We start from the raw sequence: 26,918 nt of genomic DNA on the forward strand, positions 1-26,918 counted from the left end.
CCCCTATAGCTGACTATCTATACCCAGCTGCCCCCCTATAGCTGACTATCTATACCCAGCTGCCCCCAGTCTCCCCATAGCAGAGTGACTAGCAGGCAGGCAGTGCTGGCTGAGAGAACCAGCCCACTACTTGGCTGTTTGTGGTTGTGTTGCTTAGTACTGGGAGAGGGGGCGGTGCATGGGAGGTTGGCAGTGCTATAATCTCTTGCTCCAGATTATTTCACTCTCCCAACAGCAGAGAGCTGTGAGCAGCTGACATCCCTCAGGAGTTACTCGTTCACCCTGCTGCTGCTGCTGCCTCTTCTTCTTCTTCCTCCTCCTCGTCCTGGGATTTAAACCATTCTCCATCCAGGTGGAACTCCAGGGAGCTGCTGCCTTATTGCCCTGTGTGCAGGAGACCTCAGAAGATCTCAGTGTTTGGAAACTTGGTTCCTTGTGCTTCTTCCTGTGACACAGACCCAGTGCTGGTTGCCTTTGTGCATGTAATGATTGGGAAGGGAGGGGGGTAACATAGGAGCTCCATGCAGACAGGTGATGAGCCTTTGAGTGGAGATCTAGGAGCTGCCTCCTTGGGTATATATGGTGCTCTGTCAGTGCACATCATGCAGACACTGAGCCTCATTGCCTCCTGCTAAAGATCAACCCATCTGCAAAAAAAAAAAAAAAGAGGAGAAAAAAAAAAGAGCAGGTTGGTGCTGGAGAACCCACCCAACCCCTCGAAACGTCCAGCAGATCCAACACATTTGGTGGGGTGTTGATCCCCCTCTAAGGGATGGTACTGACTCCCCCAGACACAGGAGCAGTTCTGCAGCTCCTACATCAAGACATTGCATTGTCATTCAGTAATAAGTGCAGCAGAACGCAATGACGAGCTGGGCTTGGATTTTGCTTCTAGGCGTCTGCTACCTGTCTCCTTCATTCTGCGAGGTAGGTCTTGGCTTGTCTTCATTTTCTCCTATGTGTTGTGTGTGCAGAGAAGCCTGTATGTGCAGCATTGTGTGCAGATCCTACATCGCCTTCCTTACACAAGCAGCTTTCACACTTGCACTAAGGGCAGGGCTGGAAAGACCTACAGTGCTGATCCATCTACTCCCAGGAGCCTCAGATCTGGCTATCACCATGCTGCAAGTCACCTGCACTTGAGCAAGTTGCAGACGTAAACTAACCATACGTATTAAAGTCTAGGAAAGTAGCGAAAGGTTCATACGACCGGTATGACAGCCGACACCCCCATTATGGTATTAAACTGCATTGGACCTTGAAGGTGCCCAATGCCGCCATAGGCGTATGAGTGTACAGGTATACTCCAGGCAAAGATTCTCCACCCTTTTTACACCAACTGTGGCCTTAAAGTAAAATTAAAAATGTAATTTATTTTTATTTAAAAATTTTCTAGTAAAATTTTATCAAAGACCCCTTTAAGACGATGATTGACAATCTGGTTTCCTCAGGAGGTTCTGCAGTAGAAGCAGATGCTCCGACTATTAATGACAGCTGCCTCCCAAGAGGTTCTGCTGCAGGATTTTCATACGTTGGCCTCCCATGGTGGCTGTAGTAATGAAATTACAGAAGTGCCATATTCCTCTATATACATGTGTTCATATATAGCACAGACACCATTGATCAGTGCAGTGAACCACATTCTCTCAGTCCATGCCTAGACAAGATTAGGGCATGTTCAAGCACATTGGAGTCCTAAATGCTATTTTACTCCCTTCCTTCCCATACGCTACTGTGTCGGAGGCCTTACACATGTGCTCGAATGTTGCAGATTCTTGCTGAGCACATCTGTCTTGGGTATACTGCCTCCTAGTAGAAAAGTTACTATTAATAATAGGGGATTTGGATCCTATAGATGTTGTGGAACTGCAGTTTTAGTGTATAAACATTGGTGATATACAGTATTTGCCCTTGACATCACAGTGTATAAAAATAAAAATTGCTGAGTGTATATAAACATCATAGGAATAGTTACAGTTCTGGATAGGTGTGACTACTTCCATGACGGGTGTCCCCCAGCACAGACGGAGCAGATAAGGAATTGTAGTCCCTTTCTACAATGAACCATGCCCCATAGCATGAGTGAGAACTAGGGCATAGCTGGTAAAGTTTCAAGGCTTTGTTGCCCGGGCTTCTTAAAGGGAAATCCTGGTGTGTTTTTTTTTTTTTTTTTTGTGCCATTATGTATACCGCCAGGGATTTAGGACTTTATTTTTGTCCACCTTCCCGATTGTCCTGTACCTTGAGGGAGAGAGACTCTAGATCAGGTTGCAGATTGAAATGCAGGTTGTAGTTACTTGTCTGTAAGCGTCCCCCCCCCTCCTTCCCCCTCCAAAACGAGAGAAAGAGGAAAAAAAAAATCTCTTGTTGACTTCATGGGTAAATGGAAGCAGTTACCTGCCTGTGGGCTTTTCTCAAAGAGTTTTGTTTTCGGTGCCCGCTGCATGTGGTAATCTTCAAAGCCACTAGTCGTTTCTTTCATATTGTGCTACTACAGGTTGTACTAACTAAACCATGCAACCACTTCAGGACTGTGGTTAAGCGAGGGGGGGGAGGCAGGCATGCGAAAGATTGTATAACCATATAAAGTAATCATTAGGATGTGTCCCCTGAAGGGTTAAAATGCTAATATCAATGTGGTTGACCGAAGAGCTTACAGTCTGGTTAAGGTAGTTGTATAGGATCCCTTTTGTTGGTGGTGTTGTGGTCTTTTCTGCAGGCCCCTTAGCTATACAGTGGGATACAATGAGTTTTTTATTTTTTTATTTCTTGCCTTCTTTATGTCTTGGTTTCCAGACTGCTGACATGCTCCCTTAGAGAAAACACAGACTCCTTCAGCAAGTCTTGTTTTGCTTCTGTTAAACAAGTGGCTGAATGATTTCAGCTCCTTAAGTCACCTGCTAGTAAAACGGGCAGGGAAATGACATTCAGTGACAACTTTGAGAATGTAAGGTGGGTGCAAAGGTAACTCGGGTCAGCGATAAGGAACAAATAAGGAGTAGGACGCAATTGTGCCATGGTGACGTTTGTTTTTCATTGGGACTGTGGAAGGAAATGTGAAATTGACATTGAGATTAGTTAGGCCCGTGCCTGTAACCGGGCCGTGCCCCTCTGTCCCGTCCCTCTGTGCTGGAGGCTATCCGTTTTGCAGGCATACCATCCTATAGCATGCTCAGTACTAAGGGAGGATCCAGCATGTGAGCTGTTCATTATATAGTGGGAGTGGATTATCATTGGGAAGCGTCTATGAACTGTATTTTTAAATGTGTTTCTTCCCTGGCTGCATTAAGGAAGCCGAGATCCCTCAGGAGCTGATCGAGAGACTGGCTCACAGTGAAATCCACAGCATCAGTGACCTACAGCGCCTCCTGGAGATTGATTCCGTAGGTAAATTCAATTTCCTTTTTACCTTCTCCTGTTCACCTCTGATTTATGGATGTTGTTACCCTATGTCTTCTTATCACTTTCCTCTCTGGGGAGCACAAATGGTTAAACAGGAGAAGAAAGGTCAGATTCCAGGCCAATAAACAGCAGCTGAGCTATTGATAAACTAACAGGGCTTATAATGAGTGGGTGTGTCTGGACTCTCTTGGGGAAAGGAGGCCTATGCATCGGAGATGCTAGTATAAAGGGTGACCTGTGTTCACGTTCAATGCCTAGTTCCAGAAGAAAAGACCTTGGTGGAAGAAGAGGTTGTGATGAGAATGATTTTTCAGCGGCAGCTTTGACGCTGGGTATTTACAGCCCATCTGTTGCTATCGAGAGGAAATGTCAACCTGTAACGATACAATTGTGGACGTTACAAAAATATTCTCTTGTTTTGTTATTTTTTTTTTTTTACAATCTGAGGGGGAAAGCACATGGTTCAATGTGTCACGAATGACAAAAGTGTGATTAGGAAAGATCGCTGCCGGTAACGCGTGCCATATTTATGAATGGATGACACCATTTTCTGGGACATTTATCAACAGTCTTGGCGTTTTATTACTCTGTTGTTTAAAAGGGGGATGGTTACATAGTTGGAGATTATACAGCCTTTTTTTTTTTATTAAGGAACAGATCTCAATCCTTGGGTCAGGTTCACACAGTTCAGCTTTTTTTTCTTGTATTTTTCTATTGCAAGTGATAAGTAGGGCCTGAAAAGAGGAAAAGAACACTTTATAAAATTTTTTTTTTTTTTACTTGTTCGATACAATTCTAGTTTTGGATATGAGCTTAAAAGAAAGTTGCATGAAAACGTGCTGTGTAGACTGGGCCTATCCCAGGTTTGTGGCCTACTCTACCTTTTATTATCAAAAATTGAAGCCAGAGAAACCAGCACATGGTATTTGTAAAAAAATTAAAGATAAAATAAAAAATTGCAAAATATTTTAGAATGAGACCGACATTTTCTGAGCAATCATGTCTTAATCTATGAGATTACACCAAAAAGGGGTATGAAATGTTAGACGTTGCAGTCCACCTTGATGTACATGCCCCGTAGAGGGTATAAATACACCTCTGAAATCTAGTCATATCTTGGAGGGCACTCTTGTGTTACAGCTTGCAGTGGATGGTTCTGTGTTTCAATAGTTATTTCTTTTGTTTGGTTGATTGATAGAATCCATAATTTTTGAGGACTACCTGAGGTCCTATTGCGTTACCTACTAAGTCTTGAGATCTCTATGCATCTGGTATATTGGTAGAAAGTGGCAAAATTTGGAAAATGGGTAGCCCTCATGGTTCTGGTTCACATCAATCTTCCAGCTTGAGACAAGAAGGACCATATTCGTTACTAGAGATGAGCGAACCTGGAGCATGCTCAAGTCGATCCGAACCTGAACTTTCGGCATTTGATTAGCGGTGGCTGCTGAAGTTGGATAAAGCCCTAAGGCTATGTGGAAATCATGGATATAGTCATTGGCTGTATCCCTGTATCCATGTTTTCCAGACAACCTTAGAGCTTTATCCAAGTTCAGCAGCCCCAGCTAATCAAATACCGAACGTTCAGGTTCGGATCGACTCTACTTGTTACCAAAAAAAAAAAATCCTATCCTCTTGTGTGACCTTTTGGCTCATGCCTCCCCAAAATCTTTGTTTTTGTGTATGTGTGAAGAGTTCCACCACTCGGCAGAAAGAAGTATGGAGCCCCTCTACTGGCTCCATAGCCATCATAGTAGACCTCATTCTGCCTCATGGGTCATAAGGGCCTTTGTACAACCCTGATTTATGTTTTTTGGTAACTTCAGTGTTCCGATGTGTTGCAAAATTGTGTTTATAATTATGAGTTCCATTTCGAAAAAACACCCACTGCTTTTGTAACATAATTACCAAATATCCCCTATAACGCCTTAGGGAAGAACTATGATAATTATTCCAATTATCCAGGATTATATGGCACCAGATATTTTTGTAGCCTTCTACCTGTTGACAGAAACATTTTATTTTTACTTTTTTTTTTTTTTTTTTTTTTCTCCCTCTTTGTAAGCTATAAACCAGAGAGGAAGATTATGCCTGGTGGTGAAAAGCTAGTTGACAATAGCCGTGTTATGATGGTGTCTCTAATGAATAGGGAAGACTCTTTGATAACGTCGGGGTGGTAGCTTCTGTTGAGTGCATGCCTTTAGCGATTGCTTTTGAAGTCGTGTTGGGACCTCCTAACTTTGGCCATAGTCATAAATAATAAAAAGCAATTATTTGTAGGGTATTAAACAAATCAGTGGTAGAGGATCAGAGAGCCTGTTGTAACAAGACTGCAAGGCTAATTTCCCTTGGATCCAAACAATTGTCTAGCAGGGTTGTAGGACACAGAGCTCCTCGGCTCATTCACACATCCTTTACTCAGGGCATAATTGCAGGTCTATTTATATAGGCCAGGTTTTCTGCTTCACAACCTCCCTTTTGCCGCTGAGCTTTGAGCAGGTAATGAAGCACCCTGGTCCCAGACAGCTGATTGTGCATGTTTAAGATAAAAGGAGCTTTTATCTTGAAAGGAGGAAAATGAAGCTGAACTTCCAATTAAACATGGCAACACTTCTCAATCCCTATGGTGGCTATGTGACTGAATGGACTGAACAGTAGGATGATAAGTCTACATTCCCTATCCCTTGTGTCATCTTTGATATTCAAATGGGATGTTTTAGGTAGCGCGAAAATTTTATTTTTTTGATTATTTTGCAGGTGAATGTTATTGTCTCCATAAAAATTGTCTTCGAAACTATTGTGCTGTCCAAATTTACTAGTAAGTAGTCATAGATAGTAGCTCTCATCTAAAAGGAAGTAGTACCAGCTATAGGCTAATAATCCCCAGTCATGTTTCAAGGCTTCTAAAGGATTTAAGCATTGTCTACTGCTAGATGGCAGCAGAGACCTCTCTCTCCTCTTTTTGGAAGAGAGCTGCATTTCATATATATTTTTTCTAATGGAGCATTGCATGGCCTATAAGACTGCACATGCCTGTTGGTAGGCTTTTCAAGGACAAACATTTCTCCCAAACTCCGTAGTAAGTTTTACTTTAATGTCTTATTTATAGGCCAAAGCAAACTGTAAGGAGCCATTGAAGATTATGTGGTTTATTGCATCCATAAAACTGCAATAATAACCTGTGAATACTATATCATACGCCCTTTAAGTCCAAGTGTTGCCAAGTACGCTTCCACACGAATGTCCTTTCACTACCTGATATCTGTGAATGGGGCTCATAGAGAAGCCATTGTGATAAAGTGGGTCTGGTATTTTTACAGAATATTTCGCAATAGCAGCAGGTTCACATGAGTGCATGCTTTTTGTATCCATCTTACCCCCCAGCAAGTCCTTTCTGACTGTGGGTTTAGCCTCATAGGGATCAGTAAAACTGTCCATACATTCATCGCCTTTAATAGCAGAGGCTACCTTCTGTTGAAGTTAACCTATAGCCTACCCAGAGCTAGCTTTAGGGGGTAACAAACTAGGGAGTTGGCCAACTTGCTTTTTCATAAGGATCCATTGACTGGTTACAGCATATTATGTAGGAAGTATTTGGCGATATGTTGTGGTTTGTGTATGACTGTATTAAACTGGTACCATATGGAAGAAGTATTTGGGCTAAAATTGAGAAATCTGACGGGGAGTTTACTTTGTTGGTTGTCTATTCTATGAAACAAGCCTACGCTATCTATACACCTATGTGTATTTCAATAAATTAAAAATACTGTAGATACGGCTCTTGTCTTGCGGACTATCTGTACACAGTGAGGGCTGCCACTATGTGGGCTACGAAAGAATTTATATTTCTCATCTGCCCCTAAACTGTGGACCACAATGTACCGCATGTACCAGGTCATGTCCCTAGTTCTTGGGTAATAAAATGCCCAGCACATCTTGCATGAATATTAAAAAAGGGACCCATGGACTATTTGGATTATGTTATATTATGTATGCTTCGATGAATAACTTAATGGCTCATGAAAGCTTTGTGATATTCTTGGGTATGTTTGCCATCTGTAACCTTATTTGTTTATGAGGATGGATCATGCCTTATGCCTTGTGATGGTGTACACCATGGCGGTACATTAAAGGGAACCTTACACATCAAAAATGTACTGCATTCTGCAGGTATCATGTTGCTGAGCAGAATGATATACTAGAGTGACAACTATTTGTATAAGTGGGCAAGCTGTCAATCACTGAGTAGGACCGCCCACTTGACTACTAAGCCCAGAAAGAGCAGAGATTTACATAAAATTTAAGTTATTGAGGAACTTTACAAGAGCAACAGCTTTGTAACATGCCGCCTGCAGATTTGGACTGTATTTTCAGTGTGACCGATTTCCTTTAAATGTTATCTGCAAACGCTTGTTTACCCAATTCCAAATTAAAGGTATAATCTTGTCATTTGGCAACATTGGGATCACTGGGCTGACAGATTACTAAAAGTATGAATGATATGTATACACACATAGTTGTGGATGCTCCTGTACAGCTTTAATGGCGTGACTACCCCGATACTGTATACTAAGCCTAAACAATATGTGCAATAAAAAGTAGAATTTTACTAACCTGTAATACATTCTAAGGCAATGAGGATGTATTGTGACCTGGAATAGTTTTCCTAAGGCCTGACCTTCCTAGGTTTATGTCATACTTTGCAGGGTGGCATTAAAACCTTATCGTGCAGTTATTTGAACCCGAGCCGAGGAAGCAAGTGACATTTTTATCCGCTGCTAAAATAAAATGACAGCGGGGCAGGAAGAGATTTGGTTGGGACGTGCTATATACAGAACATAATTGCATAAGAGAGGTGAAGACTACCTAAAATAACTGTCTGGCAGATATGTAAGTGCATTGGCCATTGAAGGTGGTTCTGATGACTAAAATACATAGAGAGATATTACAGGAACCAATCTGCCTGGGATAGATCACAGCCCTGGATGGATAGTATATACATGTCAGTATATTGGAACGTTCCTCCTGATATTAATTCATAAATACAATGCCAGAATTTTATTGAGGACTGACACACATATTTAAAGGAGTTGTCTCCTGCCCCTAATCCTTCATAGACATAGAGAGGAGTCCTCCTATAATACCCGAGCAGCTCTTGCAGGGAATATGCCTGTGGCTTTCCCTGGTGTGATCATGTGCTAGAACGTGCACCAACAATGACTAACTGATTGCCATGGTGGGTCCAAACTAATAGAAATTCTGTGATAAAGTTTTATTGTCATTGATCATTTACTGTCATTGATCCAAACTTGTGACATAACCAAAGTTTGCTGAAAGTTTAGGGACACTTTAACTAGTGCAGTTCAGGGTGTCTGATAAGCAAAATGACAACCTCTATGGCTATTTCAGTGGTGGTGATGGCTGCTTGTCCCCTTGCGACTGTAAACCGGGACTGGAATGGAACTTTTTTGGGATGAAACATTTCTAAGCTCCTGCTCATGTACTGGGCTGAACTGAACTCTCCAAACAGAACTACAAGACTTACAAAACTAAAGGAAGTGTCCTTGTTGCTCCTAGCAACCAATCAGAGCACTGCTTTGTTTGGCACCTTGCCCTTGAAAAACACTATTACCCATAGTAACCAATCACATTGTAGCTTTCACTTAGGCCACATTGACGTGTACAGGATCTGCTGCAGATATCATTGTAACAAAGGGTCTTTTTATACACCCTCAGAAGGTACGGTTAATCGTGCCACCGGGCCCATCCGTGTGCAGCCACTGAAATATATTGCTATTGGCCACACATCCCATTTACACAGGCAGACAGCGTTCTGTTTTAGCGTGGCGTGAAAGATGCGATCGGCTGCGAGCAAATGTTTTCCTGCTCCTTGGCTGATCGCTGGCACTATTACACAGGCCAATAATCGACCGAAGGAGTGTTTCTAGCGACTCTTATAGCTGATAATTGGTCAGTGTAATAGGGTTTAAATGGTTGAACACCGCATCAAATCTGCAGATCCTGTACGTGTGAATGTGGCCTAAGAGCAGAATACAAAATGATAGCTGTGCTGTGATTGGTTGCTATCGGCAATACATGTAACCCAATGGAGCAGAAGAAACGTTGTTGCACTGTTGTAACGGGTGCCCATTCCTTGAGCTTCTCTGGTAAAATGAAAGCTGTGCTCTAATTTGGTTGTTGGGCTTTCTCTTTTGAGTCTGTCCCTATTTATTAATTAAAGTGGTTGCTATGGGGAAAAAAGACCAATCCCAGTGCAGCTATTTCAGAACAGTTTAAAGCTAAGCTTTGGTTGCTAAGGACCCTTTTAGACGGTCCATGCTGAGCTCTCATAGTTTGCGCTTATATACATGGGGGGAGATCTATCAAACATGGTGTAAAGTGAAACTGTCTCAGTTGCCCCTAGCAACCAATCAGATTCCACCTATCATTCCTCACACTCTTTGGAAAATGAAAGGTGGAATCTGATTGGTTGCTAGGGGCAACTGAGCCAGTTTCACTTTACATCATGTTTGATAAATCTCCCCCATAGTCTTTTACACTGGTTAAGTGCCAGACTGGTGGACTGCATGAATGATGGCTGGATTGTTTGTGTGGCCCTTTGTTGCAATTGGCTAGTGGCCACACGTGTCCTGTTACATGCGGAGATGTGTGGCCAGTGTCTAATTTTGACAGTTTAAAAGGACTGATCAGCTGAGGAAGGGGTGTTTGCTGATCCCTAGTGTAATCCTGCCTGTGTCAGTGTTACATAGTGTCTCTATGGGATGGCTTGACATGTCAATTCTTTGAGCGGAGAGCTGTGGAGGCGAGCGAGCCATCCCATAGAAACACTGAGGCAGGTGTGATTCTGCAGCTGGGGGATCCGCCGCAGAATTCTGCAGCTTTTGCTCCGTGTGAACATACCCGTAGACATTGCGATTGTCTGTTTAGCTGATAATTACCCCCATGTAATGGGGCACAATGGGGCCACAAAGCCAATTTCGGGGGGCCCCTTTTGTGGTATACCAAATGCAGGGCCTTAGGAGGTGGTGCATGACTCAAGGATTTTCTCAATAATATCATGATTCTACCCCCCCCCCCCTTTCCCCTTTTTTCCCAGGCCCTTCACAGTGACTTTTGCTTGTGTTCCTTTTATCATCAAGCTTAGGAGCCATCATACCCTGATGGCTGTAACAGAACCGGCAAAGGAAAAAAATTGGCTTGACCATGTCTAGATTGGATTAACATGAAAATAATGTGCATTTTATGTTCCCTGTTGGTCTACATGAGTTATTGTGAATTCAATCATGTTTTGTCTACGTAGGCCTATAGATCAATGCAAGGCGACTCCATTCTGGGCTTCTGAAAATGTAATTGCCTTTTTTGGCAGATGTTAAAACGAATGCCAAGACGGCGTCGTTCCACGTAGGAGCACCTTTATTTTTTATTTTTTTTCTCGTGACTTTACTTGGCGCTCCTCCATTTTGCCATTTTGTTAGTAATGATCAAGTTGCATTCTCGGATACATTACGGAACAAGACAGAACTAATTGTCGTATATTTTATCCATTCTCTAAACATTGTCAGTACATCAGGGCATAAAAAATTTAAGTGAAAGTATTTGGGTCCCTGCCACAAAACCCATTCTAAATTAACTGCTGGCAATAGCTTACCCCCCCCCCCCCAACCCCCAGAAGAGAATAAGATATGTAGAATATGGAAACAATGAATGCAGGATCAAAGCATTTTATGTCAGGGGTAATGATGGAGACGTACGTTGCCTGCGGTAATAGCAGCTTATAGGCGGCAAACAATGTAAAATAATTAAAATAGTGATGGATATAGAACGCTACTTGTTGTTGCAATGAGTGGATCATAAGCTAGATGCAAAAATACTGCTGTAACTAGAGATGAATGCAAAATAAGTAGCTGCTGACTAGAGATGAGTTCAACTTCGGCTTTTTGAATACCAGTGGCTGCAGAAGTTGGATGCAGCCCTAGGGAGTCTGGGAAAACATGGATACAGCCTATGACCTATGGCTGTATACATGTTTTTCAGACCCCTTGGGGCTGCCTTCAACTTTTTTTTTTTCCCCCTCTCTAATGTCTTTGGGGGTCTTAAAGCAAATGTACCATCAAGTATATCACGTTGTTTTTCTTTACAGTAACGGATTGGCACTGGCGTGTGGGTATGCCGGTGGCGCAGTCCTCTTTTTTTTCTTTTTTTTTTTGAACCACCGCCGGTTTTCAGTGCACGGTACCAGTCTTTTCCCAAGCATCGGCCTGCTGGCCCCCAGTGTGACGATCTCCCACTGTGAAGAATCAATGAAGCTGTGTCTCAGAGGAGAGGGGTTTTGGTTCAAAAAAGACTGCGCCAATCCATTGATGTAAAAACCCCGAAACGATATACCTGATGGTACATTTACTTTAAAGGGGTACTCCGGCAAGGGGGGGGTTCGATCTGGTCAGGGAGGAGGGCAGCGACGTCCACTCACCTCCCCGGTTCCAGCGGCAGGTCCCATATCGCGGCTCTCCAGTCCCCGTTGCCCGGCCGCTTCCTGGTCTGACGCGGGCTTCAGACGTGACATTTCAAGTCCGCTCAGCTAGTCAGTGACTGAGGCAGGATCCCCCTTGTACAGTAGGAATAAAAGACAAACTGAAGGGGGTGTGAGATTAAAAAATTGTGGATAAATTCTGCTGTGGGTTAAGGTTTTTGACCAGGATTTCCATGGTTGCTAGTCTTTGTGTTGAGTTAACTGAACCTCTTGGTGCTGGTGACTTTCTTCTCTTCAGTGTGTGGTGAATGAAATATGGAGAAAATGTAAATAAGAAGGTACATAGCCTCTGTTAAAGGGGTTATCCAGTGCTACAGAAACATGGCCACTTTTCCCCCTACTATTGTCTCCAATTCAGGTGCGGTTTGCAATTAATTCCATTCAGTTCAATAGAACGGAGTTAGAAAACCTGCACCCAAACTGGGGACGAGTGGTGCTGTCTCAGGTAGAAAGTGGCCATGTTTTTTTAGCACTGGATAACCCCTTTAACACCACTGTCATGGCATCTGTTGAACAGAAACCGTAACTGCATTGCTGGACATGCTGACCCCAACAGGTTTTCTTGACTTATAAATAAGGTTCTTCTATTTTGTCGGCAGTTCTTGTGGGAAGAGCATTGCATCTTGCTGTGCTTTCTCTTATCCATTCGGATGGAGGTACAGGCCGAGGCTCTAAATGGAGCATCTGGTGGAAGCGTGAACACAGCAGAGAAAAATATCTTTAGTGTTCATTTTAGAAATTGCAGAAATGTGGTGAGACTTGGGTTAGCACTACAGTGGGGAGGATCTTTGTGCAGATTAAGCTCGCTCTGTAGATGATACATGAAATATCATTTAGCAGACTTGTGCTTAAATTAAGGAGAACTCCTGTGCAGGTAGGTGGACAAAATAAGGAATGTATACTTGCCCGTCTCTGTGCCCTGCATCGCAACGTCACAGTTTAAAGACCCCCACGGCCGCCTTCAGGTCCTGCAACATCATGTTCCGGTGGAGAAATGCCCACTCAGCCAGTCAATGATGGATGGGAAACCACTGCAGAAACTCACTGGCTGAGTGGGTACTTTCCACCAGGACACGACTGTGCAGGAAGCCAGGAAAAACGGGAGACAAGTGGCTGCCAGACACACACACCCAGTGGTGGCCCTGGATTTTTAGATTTGATCAGGGCATAAATTGCTGACCAAAGATGTGTAGGCTTATAGCTATAAGCTTCTGGGACTCGTATAACATCTCTTTATCTGGTGTACATTGTTCTAGCATTGCATCCATGTCTATGCTGCCCACTCATTTGATGTGGTCTCACAAACCATACAAACCCTCTTATTGACTCTATACAATTGGGAATAAATAAAACTGTATATACTAAACACTCACTGATCAATCTTTATTTTTTTTCCTGTGTTGTAGGGGCTGATGATTTATCTGGAGGAAACGTAAAAACGCAGTCGCACAACTTCCATCACAATAAACATGTTCAAGAGAAGAGGTCTGTGCCTATTCGCAGAAAGCGAAGTATTGGTAAGATACTTTTCATTCCCCCCACCCCATCATGAAGTATGAGAGAACACAGACAAGAGGAACTACACGTTAGCTAGCACAAATAGCAGTGCCATCCGCTGTGCTTGTATCATAGGACCTCCAGCATAGGATACAGCTGTTATAATAATAAAAGAAATAAAAAAATTGCAAGTAATTTTTTTTATTTTAGTGGTCATTTAATAAGACCCCATTTGACAAAATATTGACTATGGCACATCTTTATATTCAAGAGCTTTGTGCCCAATCTACTCTAAGGAGGCAGTACAATAGTGGCACCTATACTGTCACCTTTTTAGCCCCTGGACCCAGCAATTGAAAATTCAGCAATTTTACTATCTGCCCCTAGCATGCCTCTTTAAGGAAAGTCCCATTAAATGTCATTACCTTATATTCTCCTATCCGGCACCTGAAACTGGTGGATTTTTTAACTCTGTGTCAAAGAACTAACAGCATATCATCAATATGTAAAACCAGCATGTCTACAGACGGCTGTGTGACTCCGGAACATGGGGATCCAGCATGGTGACTATTATTAGACTAGGCCCGTTTGTCAGTGGTCCAAACGTATTCATTTCCAATGTGTTCAGCAACCAAGATCAACATTTATTCAGAATGGTATTTTTTTTTTGTTTGTTTTTTTAATAGCGCTTTAGTTTAACTTTTAGACCGATATGTTTAGGCCTCTTTTAGTAAAATGAAAGACTGTATATTGCGTACACGATAATTGCCTGTGTGTACCTATTGTAGCCATACCATAGCGCTGCCTTACAGTATTTAGTTCCGAAGCTATAAGTATGTTTCTGTGTCTCTGAGCTACGATTCATTGCGGAGGTTGTCTGGAGAAATGGCCTTGGATGATTCAGGAAGAATAATTATCACACTGCACATAGACTCAACTTTCACACTTACCAAGAGTATATATTTAGCAAGACATAGGTGACAGATTGTATGACTGGGACTGCAGCAGGTGTATTGCTGACTCATAACTTTGTGTGGTGCCTTAGTTGTATGATAGGTGTTTAAAGTGCAAATAAACAATATGTGGCTGTATTTTTTTTTTTATTTTTTTTGTGTTAAAATTGTAATCTTGCCCTTTTTTCTTTTGAACAGAGGAAGCTGTCCCTGCAGTCTGCAAAACAAGGACTGTTATATACGAGATACCTCGTAGCCAAATTGACCCAACATCTGCAAACTTTCTGATATGGCCGCCTTGTGTGGAGGTGAAACGTTGCACAGGCTGCTGTAATACCAGCAGTGTTAAATGCCAACCATCAAAAATACACCACCGGAGTGTCAAGGTAAGCAGATACCGCCCATATCTCTACACGTGGGCGGGGTTGACTTTGTCTAGGGGCATTGATACAGATGCAGCCATGGTTTGGGGTCTTACTATTGGTTTGATTCTCTTGTTGGCACCCTGAACATTGATGATCCGTTAAGTCCCCATTGTTAGTTGGAACATGTTTGCATCACTTGCAATTTGAGTGGACTGGGGTTCCAAAAACTAAATCTAAACAGCAGATGTGCCCGGCCAGTGGTTGTGATCATTGATTTCTGAAGGTCCTTGGTGAATCGGCCTGTAAGAAACTTGTGGCATATAACTGGCTCTAATTGTCAACATTAATAGGGGTTTCTTCTGGAGTTCAGCAAGGATCCACCAAGGTACCTTGGCGGGTCAATCCATTCTCGGTTAGCATACCCTTGCTGTTTTCCAGTGATGTAATTGCAATACTGGTTCTCATGATAAATCCAAATGTGAGCAGCTTGGCCTTTCTACTTCCCATGGCCGTTCCTAAGAGACGTACTAGGATAACTTCTTCCAGTAGATTGATGACCAATCTTTATGAACTACTGCAGTTTTTCCTTTTAGTATGCTGGCACTTTTTCTGTATTTGTTGGCTAAGTAACTTGGAACAGTTTTCGTTTTATTTTTTTTGTTGGATGTTTCATCTTCAAATCTGGATTAATATTTTAGAATTAACCATTAAAGTTGATCTTGCGATATTGGAATTGTCATAATAAGCTACTGATAATTCAGAAATTATACCCGGTCATAGGGATTATTATTCCCTATGACTAGTGATGAGCGAACTTCAGAAATGTGTCAAGGTTCAGCCACGTGGTCGAACCCGAACTCTTGTCATTCCGTTCTTGGCATCTAGGTGCCCTAGCCATAGGCCGTATCCATGTTTTCTGGCAGCCTTAGGGCGGCATCCAACTTCTACAGACGCCAGGAGCTGAAAATCGAGCAGTTGGCTTTGGCCATGTTTCGATAGCCAGACACTTTTCTGAAGTTCGCTAATCACTACCTGTGACACGTGAAAATAATACTGCAGGGTAGGTAGGATTTTTTTTTTTTTTTTTTTTGGTGGTTATTTTACCATTGTGTTAAAAGTCCTGATTCGGCCATAATTTTGAACTTTTGAACCAGGGCAACACTGTCATGTATGCAAAGTCTGAATGTTTCTTCCTTACATGGCATGAACATGCTTGGGTTAAAGTGAACCTGTCACCGGCTAATTGCTTACCAAGGTGATGGCCTCTCTAGATAGATCAATGAAAGCTTCCAGAACACACCTTTGTTGCCTGTGTCTGTCTTCTCATAAAAAACAACTAATTTCATATGAAAAGTGTCAGAGGCGGGACCTATTGTTTGCTGGGTCCTAGCACTGCTATGCTTCCCTGTACTGTAAGCACATATGTCACTAATTGTGCAAGGGGCGGGCTTACAGCACAGTGAAGTGTAGCAGTGCAAGGGCCTAGGGGACAATAGGCTCCGCCTCTTTGACTCTATTCACAGCCCGAATAAAGATTTTGTTTAAATAAAAATATAAACAGACACGGGAACAAAGTCATGTTCCGATAGCTTTTATCGATATCTATCCAGCTGTTTTCTTAGCTCTGTAAGCAGTCAGGGCGTGACAGATTCACTTCTATGAAAGTGATAGGCAGGATATGGGGGGGCCTTAGGAACAAGGACCAGTGCGAGCTGTGAAATATACTTGAGCTATATAGGGAACAGGAAAGAAAATTGTCATGATTAAGTACGTGCTCTGCCATATGATTTGACAGATTGGCTAGCCATAATATTGAATTGGCTGTGCTCTTCTAGAGATTATTTCCTTAGCTGTGTTTTCTGTTATACTTGTTTTTTTTTTTTTTTTTTATAATTTCCTTTGGTGATATGACAAAACTTAGGTATAATTACAACCCCTTGATAAATAACCATCCAGATAATATCCATTTATGTCTGTGTGGTATAGCGGGTATGTAAAATTGGAACAAACTACAGCCAAATTATCCAACTGAAGTTAAAGGACAGAAGGTCAAAGAGCATGTTAGGAGAAAGGGCGTTCAATCCTTGAAACTGGAAGCTCACCCCTTCACCTCCCGATGTAGACAATGGAGCACAGTGTACACTGACACCCGCCTTCTTCTTGGGGCTTTATGCCGTTGACAAGCTGATTTTTCTGGGTTTGGTACTTGAATGGCTTTGTGTGGCGTCATTTAGTAAATTGTACCAGAGAGTCACGCAGGATGTGGTGGAAAGCGTTACACACCACCGGACTGCTCCCTGTACTCCTGGAAAGGTTTTTAACTTTTTTTCGACTGTTTGCCCAATGTCTAGTTTTGTAAAGACTTCCTTTTTCTATTAAAATAGAGGCCTTTATTGTGACAAGGTACAGAGATCATAGGAATGAATGCTGGCTGAGTACACAGGCACATCCAGAGATCAATAAATGATAACGCCGGCTGTTCCGACAAGGGCATCTGGCTGCATCTTTCACATCAAGTTGGCAACCTTACCTTTTCCTTCAAAGTGTAATTATAGAGTGTCTCCGTAACTTGAAATAACTTCCACTGTCCTTGGAAAGCTTAGGAAATGCTTTTAAAGGACTGTTGCAAAAATGTTCTATATTGAGTGTGGTGTCAATTTTGTAAAGGGTGTGTGTTTTTTTTCCCATCAGTATTGCTACCTACTGTACAATAGCATTAGCCATGATTTTCTGGTTGCTACAGCCACATTCATGTTATGGCTTTGGTCACACTTAGGCCTTGTTCATACAATCCGCGCTGCGATGCCTGGAGGAGGATCCCCTAGCAGTGCAGCCCCCTTCCGCCGCCCTGCAGCAGAGATCATAGGAGCGCATAATGTGCACTCCTGTCATCCCATCTGACTACTCGCCTACTCCTCCCTGCCGGCCAGCTTACAAGCGCTCACCGGGAGTGGCCCAGACTACTCTGGCGAGAGAAGAAGGCAGCGTAGTCCACGCCACTTCTGGTGAACATGTAGCCAGCTGGCATGAGGGAGTAGGTGAGTAGTTGTCAGATGCGATGACAGGACTCCTATCATCCCTGCAGGCGGGGGGATTCGTGCCGTAATCCGCACTAGGACATGTCCTATTCTTTTTGCAGTGGGGGTCGCGGCACGGATCGTGTGAATGGCTGCATTCACTTGAATGGTTCCTAAAATTGTCAATTTTACGGGACGTGTGAATGCCGCCTAAGTAAAAAGGCATCCAGTCAGTTATTGCATTTTAATTTCCTTCAATGAACTGCATTGAAGTCTATGGAATAACAGATGTCATTTGCACACAGTGTATTAAATGACGGATGTCTTTTAAAGCGGGCGTCAAATAATCACGTCATTTATTTTCAGAAGTCTTTTCTAAACAACGGACGTTATTTTATTTTTTTAGTTGTTTACACACAATTCTCCTTTTTTTTTTCACCATCTTTACTATTCAATTTAATGGACTTTTCAAGTAAAGACACACCCAAAGGCCCATCAGCCCATTTAAACTAAAATAATGTACCAACAGCCGTTATTTCAGTGACTGGCAGCCAAACCGCAAAATGACGGACGTCATTTAAAAAAATTGTAAACTGACAAGGAAAAAACTTAGTGGGAACATAAGTACATAGTCTGTAGGTGTATATAGGTTGCTCTAAACTGATTTCTTCTAGATGTATTTGAAATATCTTTTGCAGTCCCTTAAATTTACTATATAAATTGGGTCAAAAATTTTGTCCTAAGTCAACGTTGACACTGCAGTCATGATGTTAGTGAGCCGGCTTACATGACGTACCCTGTGTGAAGCATCATGTTTTCATTGGGGCAGCTATTTTTTTCAATCAGAACATGGACTGCACATTCCGGTACATGAGCTCATGGCACGATCTGGGTACTGTGTTCGGGATCTATGTAATACAGCCATGTGCAAGAAGCCGGAATGTTTTTGCACTTGCAAAATAGCTTTTCGCTTGTTATCCTAGTCTTCTCTCGCTCAAGCACCTAATAATATGCCTATTAAAAGTGGTTTTGTACTTCCTAATCCACTCCCCAAATAGTCGACATGCCACCCAAACTTAGCTCATTGACCTTTCCAGACTCTTCTGTCTCCTGAATATTTCTCTCTTTCTTCATGTACTCGCACAGCCCACCACCTCACATAGCGATGATTCATTCTATAAATGCCCTGTCTGTGACTCCCCGCTTCTAATGAAGAGACATGATGCCAAACTTGCTCTTTTGATGCCGATTTCATTCTGGATGTTTGCTGGAGATGATTAATGTTTGAGATGTTATGAATTATATTTATGGGGCTGCATCATTTCCACATCAGTTGGGTCTAATAGACTGCGAATACCACATCATATTGTGCATTCATGAGGACTAAAGCATGGGTTATGATTAACTTCACAGAGGCTTTTTTTTGGTTTCTGAAATACTTGCCTTGTTCTTGGAACTTGGACCTCTGATGGTTGCTGGTTTGTAGATGTGGCTTCTAGAACCCAACATGAGTTCACTGTTTGAAGACAACACATATTTATAGGGTTGGCAAGTGAAGTTCTTATAGATGTTCTTGCATGGTTCTGTGTACCATCTCATTTATTGTGATACATTTTTGTTGGCTTTAGTATTTTTTAACACTTTGTTGTTTTGTAGTCATATTTTTATGTTTTGTATTTTCTTCTGTTAGGGAAGTAGTTCTTGTGTGCAGTTGAAAGAGCGAGAAAACTTGGTCCTTCTGTTTTTAAACCTAATCTTTTTTTAATGGGGTTATCCAACATTAGAAAAATATGGCAACTTTCTTCCAGAGACAGCACGACTTGTCTCAAATTCATGTGTGGTTTGCAATTAAGCTTCATTTACTTCAACGCAACGGTGTTTTAAAACCTACACCCAAACTGGAGACGAGTAATGTGGTCTCTGAAAGAAAGTGGCCATGTTTTTTCTAACACAGGATAACCCATTTGAGGGCCCAGTATAGCTAGATTTTGTGGCTAGCAGGATCCAAATGGACACCTTGGGTGTCAACTCTGGATTTGAGTAGGCCTATGTGAAATTTTTGTTGATACTGAAACCCCTCAAAGACAATCTTCTGCTCATAGTGCATTGTAGTACACTGATGCATGCTAAAGAGTTTCCTTATGGTAAACAATGTTGTAAGTGGCTTTGCAATTATGCAAAAAAATCAGACTATCTGGGTCTTCGGCTGCACTACGTGTTGGTGGGGTTTGTGTGTGTGACCAGCAGTGTGTGGAACAGAGTCAGGACAGCACAGCTCCACCCCCGCCAGGCTCTGGAGCTGACACGTCATGACCCAGCTGATGGACTGGCTGCTCAGCCAGTCAGTGGCTGGGGCAGGACGCTGCTTCAGTCACTGATTGGCTGAGTGGCCAGTCCATCAGCCGGGACAGGCCTTTTTCAGGCCAGTTCATCACAACTCAGGGGAAAATGCCAGTCCAGCCGCACACCGTTTTTGTTAGGTACTGCACTAATATATATATATATATATATATATATATATATATATATATATATATAATTTCCCTTGAGTGTCCTAAACACCTGTCAAATCTGAATTTTTATAGTAGATTTTTGGTTTGGTTAGCATTTTTTTTGGTACAGAAGTAATTGTTTGCTAACTCTTTTCTGCACCAAAAATTCTCTTTTGAGCTGTTTTAATGTCCCAAATGAGTGACTATATTTTGAAAAAGTGTTGTGAACAGACTTCCTGGTTCGAATTTTTGCATAGTTCTGAATGTCTCTCAGGACCTGGTATATCCAGAAAATTTGCTACAACCTGTGAGCAACCAAATGCCACAATGTTTTAGTTCATCTGTGGAAAGTGTCACCTAGGTGGGGCTTAGCGACTGTTGAGCCCTCTTTTTTTCCTTTTCTCTCTCTTTCTTGCTCTTATCTCGCTCGCTCTCTCGCTAAGCCCCGCCTTAGTGACTCTATCAACCATGATAAAAGCACACAGGAAAACCGGGGTGACAGTATCACTTTAACTTTTTGAAACTTGCATTTTCTCTGGTCCCAGCTATCTGTCCACCAGTAGCTGATTGTGTGGGCACACATTTTGTATGTGGTAATGGGTGAAGGGGATAATGGCATGTGTCCCTGTTCTGATACAAATATTGGTTTGAAGTAAGCAAGCCTAGTAGTTGTATAAGGAAATGTGTCTGATACAGAGCTCCCAGCATTTGACTCATGCTGGCTGGAGAAGATGGATACAGCCATCCATTACACTGGCAGTCAAATGCAGTGTGTTTGGGGTTTCACAAACCCGAACTTACAATAAATTTGCTCATCTCTAGTGTCGGATATATTTAGTAAGATGCACCAAATTTGCCAGTTTTCACTGTGATATTTGACGCAGTTGCTTGCCTAGCTTCTAGCTGTTTTACATTTGCCACAATAGTAATAAATCTACCTCCAGTATATTTTAAACAAGACCCAAAATGTACTTTGCTCTTCAATCTTAAAGATAAAATAGTAAAATGGCTTTATGTTAAGACCTAATTATATACCCCCCCTCCCCAAAGAACTGTCCTATTTATTCTTGAAGTAACTCTCAAGTACTTTATTCTATACTTTTGTGCAAAAAAAAAAAAAAAAAAAGTTCCTTCAGGTTATTACGTAATATATCATAATATATGGGTTAAGTAGTTTCAAAAGAATTGGAGCTCAAAAGATCAACAACATCTGGAATCTAAATAGATGGCCCTTAAGGAACAAAAGGGTGTATTATGATCTAGGGTATAATTCTAGTCATATCTATTCATGTAATGACCTCATGGACTAAAAAGCTCTGGACCATGTTTGAGCAAGTCCAAACTTCATAGAGGATCCAGCATGTTAGTCATAATCAATAAGGGGGAAACAACATACTCTAACATACAAGAAACTTGTGATCATTCAATTAAATTACTTGTAGTTCGACATTACTAAAACTAGTAAGTACATAATCATGTATTCTGATCTCCTTTACTTAAGTTTGCTGATGGGTTTGGGAGTCAGTCTATCTTCAGTAGCTGTTGGCCAAACGTTTGTTCGGCTGACGGCTGTCAAATTTGATCCCTCTGTACACTTGAACGTTTGTGTTCTCAATAGAGAGTCTCCTCCAGCAGTAGCTTATCTCTGAGAGCAATAAGGTTGGCCTCTTGAAATCCAGCATGCCTGACCCTTCCCCCCCCCCCCCCTACATCAGGGATGGGGAACCTTCGACCCTCCTGCTGTTGCAAAACTACAATTCCCTTCATGCCTGGACAGCCAAACCCTAGCTTCAGCTGTCCAGGCATGATGGGAATTGTAGTTTTGCAAAAACTGGAGAACTGAAGGTTTCCACATCATGATTTCCGTTGAAGTTGGTGGGTTTGGCCAACTTTTCGCTAAAGTGTTTAGGCACCTGAATAGTGTTTTTCTTGAGATAGGCTGTCTGTGCGTTATAACTTTGACTTTCAGGCACTAGTTTTCATTCTGGAAAAAGCCTTGGAAACAGAAGAATTATTCTTAAAGGGGTTGTCCGGCGAAAAAAAATTATTCACAGAATAACACACATTACAAAGTTATACAACTTTGTAATGTATGTTATGTCTGTGAATGGCCCCCTTCCCCGTGTCCCACCACCCCCACCCGTGTACCCGGAAGTGTGGTGCGCTATACATTACCTGTCGCGTGCCGACCACGGTCTCCGATCGTCAGCAGTGACGTCTTCTTCGGGAGCTTGGCGGATCTTCCCGAGTGCCGGCCGCCCTCTGCAGCGTCATCCGAAGCTCAGCCGCGATTGGCTGAGCATAACTGTGCTCAGCCAATCGCGGCTGAGCAGCTGATGACGTGGCCGCGTCATCAGCCGCTCAGCCGCGATTGGCTGAGCACAGTTATGCTCAGCCAATCGCGGCTGAGCTTCGGATGACGCTGCAGAGGGTGGCCGGCACTCGGGAAGATCCGCCAAGCTCCCGAAGAAGACGTCACTGCTGACGATCGGAGACCGTGGACGACACGACATGCGGTGAGTATAATGCACCACACTTCCGGGTCTAGCGTGGGTGGGGGGAAACACGGGGAAGGGGGCCATTCACAGACATAACATACATTACAAAGTTGTATAACTTTGTAATGTGTGTTATTCTGTGAATAATTTTTTTTCGCCGGACAACCCCTTTAAGCTTTTGCTTAAGGTCCACAAGACAAGAACCTCATGGTTCTCCTTTTTGTCTACGTTATTTGCCATTTTACTGACACAGTTTCCTCAACTGGGAAACACTTTGGACTATGTTGACAGTATATAGATGATTATTTTTACTGAACCAAACTTATCTCATAGGTTTCTATGGGGAACAAAGTTTGGCACAATGGAAACACATATGGAAATCTAGATGTTACACTCAGGCTCTAACTCTTTCAACCATTCTTTTATATGTCAGCTCGGTTCTCTCTGGAATGCAATAATCGCTGCTGAGGTCGGCCACGGAGAACAACCAGTTGCACATTAATCCAGAAAGATGAAGCCCAGCGCTTTGTTTCATCCTTAAAACAATCGTCTTTAATAATCCACATTTAATGCATCTCTGTACCCACAATTTGACCCCCCCCCCCCCCAAACCGCTTGTACCGTCAGGCAGCTGCTTTTAATCCATGATCTGTCCTGGGGTTCGTTCGGCAGGTGATGCAGTTATTGTCCTAAAAAACTATTTTTAAACCTGCAGCCCTGTGTCAAATTGGCGTGGCCTTAAGTATCCATTTCCTAGGATTGCAACGCCTCTCTGTCCCTCCTCATCACTAGGAACGCTCCCGGGCAAGGTTTTTCCTATTCATCCCCTGTCTGAACACTGCACTTGTGCAGTGTTGACTCAGGTGATGAATAGGAAAAAATGTTTTAGGGGCATTCCTAGTGATGAAGAGGGAGGGACGGAGGGGTAACGCAGTCCTAGGACATGGATACTCTAGGCCACGCCAATTTGACACAGGGCTGCAGGTTTAAAAGTTGTTTTTTAGGACAATAACTGCATCACCTGCCAAACGGACCCCAGGACAGATTTTGGGTTAAAAGCAGCTATCTGAAAGTACAAGTGGTTTGGGGGGGGTCAGATTGTGGGTACAGAGTTGCTTTAATGCATGTGCACATGGAATGCTGACCTGAATGTCTGACGCATTTTGAGTATGATGTGCTATGAATAAAAGTTCATTGAAATCTGTCAAACCTGTAGGTCAGCGTTCCATGTGTATGCTTTTAAAGGTGGATTAATAAAGAAGATTATTTTTTACAGATCAACCACAGGGCTGGGCTTCGTCATCTTTCTGGATTTATTTATTGCCCATCTCTGCCAATGAAACGAGAGTGTTTTAATACTATGGAGCAATGTTTTCGGATCCAGGTTGTGCCCTACATCGGGGTTAATCTGGGAAGATCCATGCAGCGTTACTAATACTATACACACAATAATCATTACACCATGAGTGGCTTGTTTCCCCTTGTAATAACTACAGATTATCTAGCTCCCTATACTAATCTCTACTCTTTATTGGCTGCCGTCCTGTGTAATTTTAAGTAATTGGTTTCTGCCAGCAAAACCTCAATAACTAAGCTGGTTGTTCTACCATGTTTTCAGTGGAGAGAGTCTTGAGTCAAATTGCAAGACCTCTTGCCACTCAATCATTATGGCTTTCTGCTCGAGAAGCTGGATTCGGTGTGCTCACTGCAAACCCGAATGAGGTCTCAAGTCGCCCGACAGCTGTTTTACAGGGGAATTTGATAAATGTTATATATAACTCTTTCTAATCTGTGATGAAACCTTGTATAGCTTCTTGTATCTTTGTTGATCTTCTGTCCTGAAATCCTGGATGGCTCATTTATACCAGAGCAACAGCTGATGTCCAAGGGACATATATAGAGACTACCATAGAGGACTTGGGAATTCTGTTCCTAGCGAAACAAAAAAGAAACTTTTTTTTTTTTTTTTAAGGAAGATGAAACTGTCAAAAGAAGTTGCACAAAGAAGCTTTCTCGATCTCCTGTGTTGATATTGTTGTGCCCACCCTGTTACCCTTAGGAGTTACCAACAGCAGACTAACTTAGTACAAAAGAGCTTTATCTATTGGTATTTGGCTGGGGTTAGAGGGGACGGTAGGTTAGCAGCTGTATTTATCAGCTGGACCTGTAGTTTTGTTCTTCTTTTTTTCCCCTTGACAAATACTCAAGTATGGTTGAAAAGGTTGTGTGTACATATTTGTGTTTCCAGAATTTTTTTTTTTTTTTTTTTTTTTTTAGCTTTGAGGGTAAAAGAATGCAGAGATAAAAGATAAATTGATTTCAGAAGGCTAGGGGGGAAAACTTATCTTCTAAATCAAACAACAATGAATTATTAGATTCCAAGAAAGCACCATTTATGGTGATCGGTTGAACTTGGCCAGTAAGTAAAAAAGATGAGTCATAGGTTTTCCTAAACTGCATTGGGGAATAACAGTCCATAGAGGGATCAAGGGCTTGTAAGACTAAGCCATCTCTAAATGATAATTGTGAATTTTTCCGACTGTACATTGTCTCTTCGTATAGGAAAAGATCAATGTTGGGGAGGGAAAAGGGACTTTCCGAGATCTCTTCCTAATTCAGACACGGCTTGGCTGGATAATTAAAGAATTGTTGGAATCACAGTCTGTGTCTTCACTCTTAGGTCTTAATCATCATTTGATCTTCGAGAGGTTTGCAGATTAGCCGCTCTTTCATGCCGGATGAGTCAAATTTACCCAGCGTCTTGAAAAGCATTAACAGAGGGAGCTCACCATAAAAGAAACTAAAACATATTACTTCGACCCAAAGTTGACCTTCTTGCAGAGCATTCATACTTGTCACTTACAGCTTTGGGCTGGGTTCACACTATGTATATTTGAGGCTGTATTTGGTCCTCATGTCAGGTCCTCATAGCAACCAAAACCAGGAGTGGATTGAAAACACAGAAAGGATCTGTTCACACAATGGTGAAATTGAGTGGATGGCCGCCATATAACAGTAAATAACGGCCATTATTTCAATACCACAGCCGTTGTTTTAAAATAACAGCAAATATTTGCCATTAAATGACGGCCATCCACTCAATTACAACATTATGTGAACAGAGCCTTTCTGTGTTTTCAATCCACTCCTGGTTTTGGTTGCTATACAGCCTCACAAATACAGCCTCAAATATACATAGTGTGAACCCAGCCTTGACTTGTTCAATGGAAATCTGACAGCCCTGGAAAATGCATTTAAGTTTGACTTTTTTTTTTTCTCTCTCTCTCTGCTACTGTCTGACTATAAGACTTTTGTTTGCAAGACTAATGAAGGCAGGCTCCATGTCCTGTTGACAAAAAGGGCAGTGACTGAAAGCTAAGTTTCAGATACTTTCAGTCAGACTACTGTGGAAACCTTGTGTGTCTTTTTTTGTTTTACTTTTATTTTATTTTTTTGTGTGGCAAAGTTTATATGTTGTGAAGTGATTTTGTTTTTGTATAGTGGCTGGTTTTAACCACTTAAATTGGTGTCTATAACCAGTAGCCATATTTTCTACTTCTGGTAGAAAAATTAGCAAATACAATATGCTATTATACCATGCAGTAACTTCAATTCCAAGCTACTTTGTTTAAACTGATTGCCTAAAAAGGGATTTCCCATGATACACATAGGGGAACCCACACTGATCCTGAGGAGGAGGTGTCTGCTTCCCCGGGAAGAAATGGCTGTGCATGCAAGGTCACTCAATATTGGTCTACAGGACATGTTGAAACAACCAAACAAGTTTACTTGGCAGCCTCTTTATCTACCTTTCTTTCTTTCTTTCTTTCTTTCTTTCTTTCTTTCTTTCTTTCTTTCTTTGACTTGTATGGTCACTACTTTCAAGTTTTGAAGACTAGACGTTCCAATTCTCGGAATGGATCTGGTAGTTTAGAAAATAAGCAGAATTGAACTTCAGGGAATTAATTACAATTACATGCGTGACAATACAGGAAGGTTCTGACTCTCATGGAAAAATTTAGTGAAATTCCAACATATTTCTTGGGTAGTTTTCCTCAGGGGAAAAAAGTATGCAAATTAACAATACTGCATGCTTCTGGAGGATAGCCGAAGTTTAGCCTCCACTTGCATAGAGCAGAGTCT

The 26,918-nt window shown here is 42.1% G+C and overlaps 1 protein-coding gene across 4 annotated transcripts in view; it reads left to right on the top strand.

Annotated features, from left to right (window-relative positions):
- Positions 1 to 236: 236 nt before the first annotated feature.
- Positions 237 to 26,918, top strand: part of PDGFA (platelet derived growth factor subunit A) — a 35,856-nt gene continuing 9,174 nt past the window's right edge. For all 4 annotated transcript variants that reach the window (XM_069983845.1, XM_069983848.1, XM_069983846.1 and 1 more), the window contains exons 1-4: positions 237 to 927; positions 3,291 to 3,387; positions 13,360 to 13,470; positions 14,602 to 14,789. In XM_069983845.1, the coding sequence (XP_069839946.1) occupies positions 865 to 927; positions 3,291 to 3,387; positions 13,360 to 13,470; positions 14,602 to 14,789 (459 nt within the window). In that variant the 5' untranslated portion in view covers positions 237 to 864. The remainder of the gene's footprint in view (positions 928 to 3,290; positions 3,388 to 13,359; positions 13,471 to 14,601; positions 14,790 to 26,918) is intronic.

This window comes from Dendropsophus ebraccatus, chromosome 9 (genome assembly GCF_027789765.1).
Source record: "Dendropsophus ebraccatus isolate aDenEbr1 chromosome 9, aDenEbr1.pat, whole genome shotgun sequence".
NCBI classification, from domain to species: domain Eukaryota; kingdom Metazoa; phylum Chordata; class Amphibia; order Anura; family Hylidae; genus Dendropsophus; species Dendropsophus ebraccatus.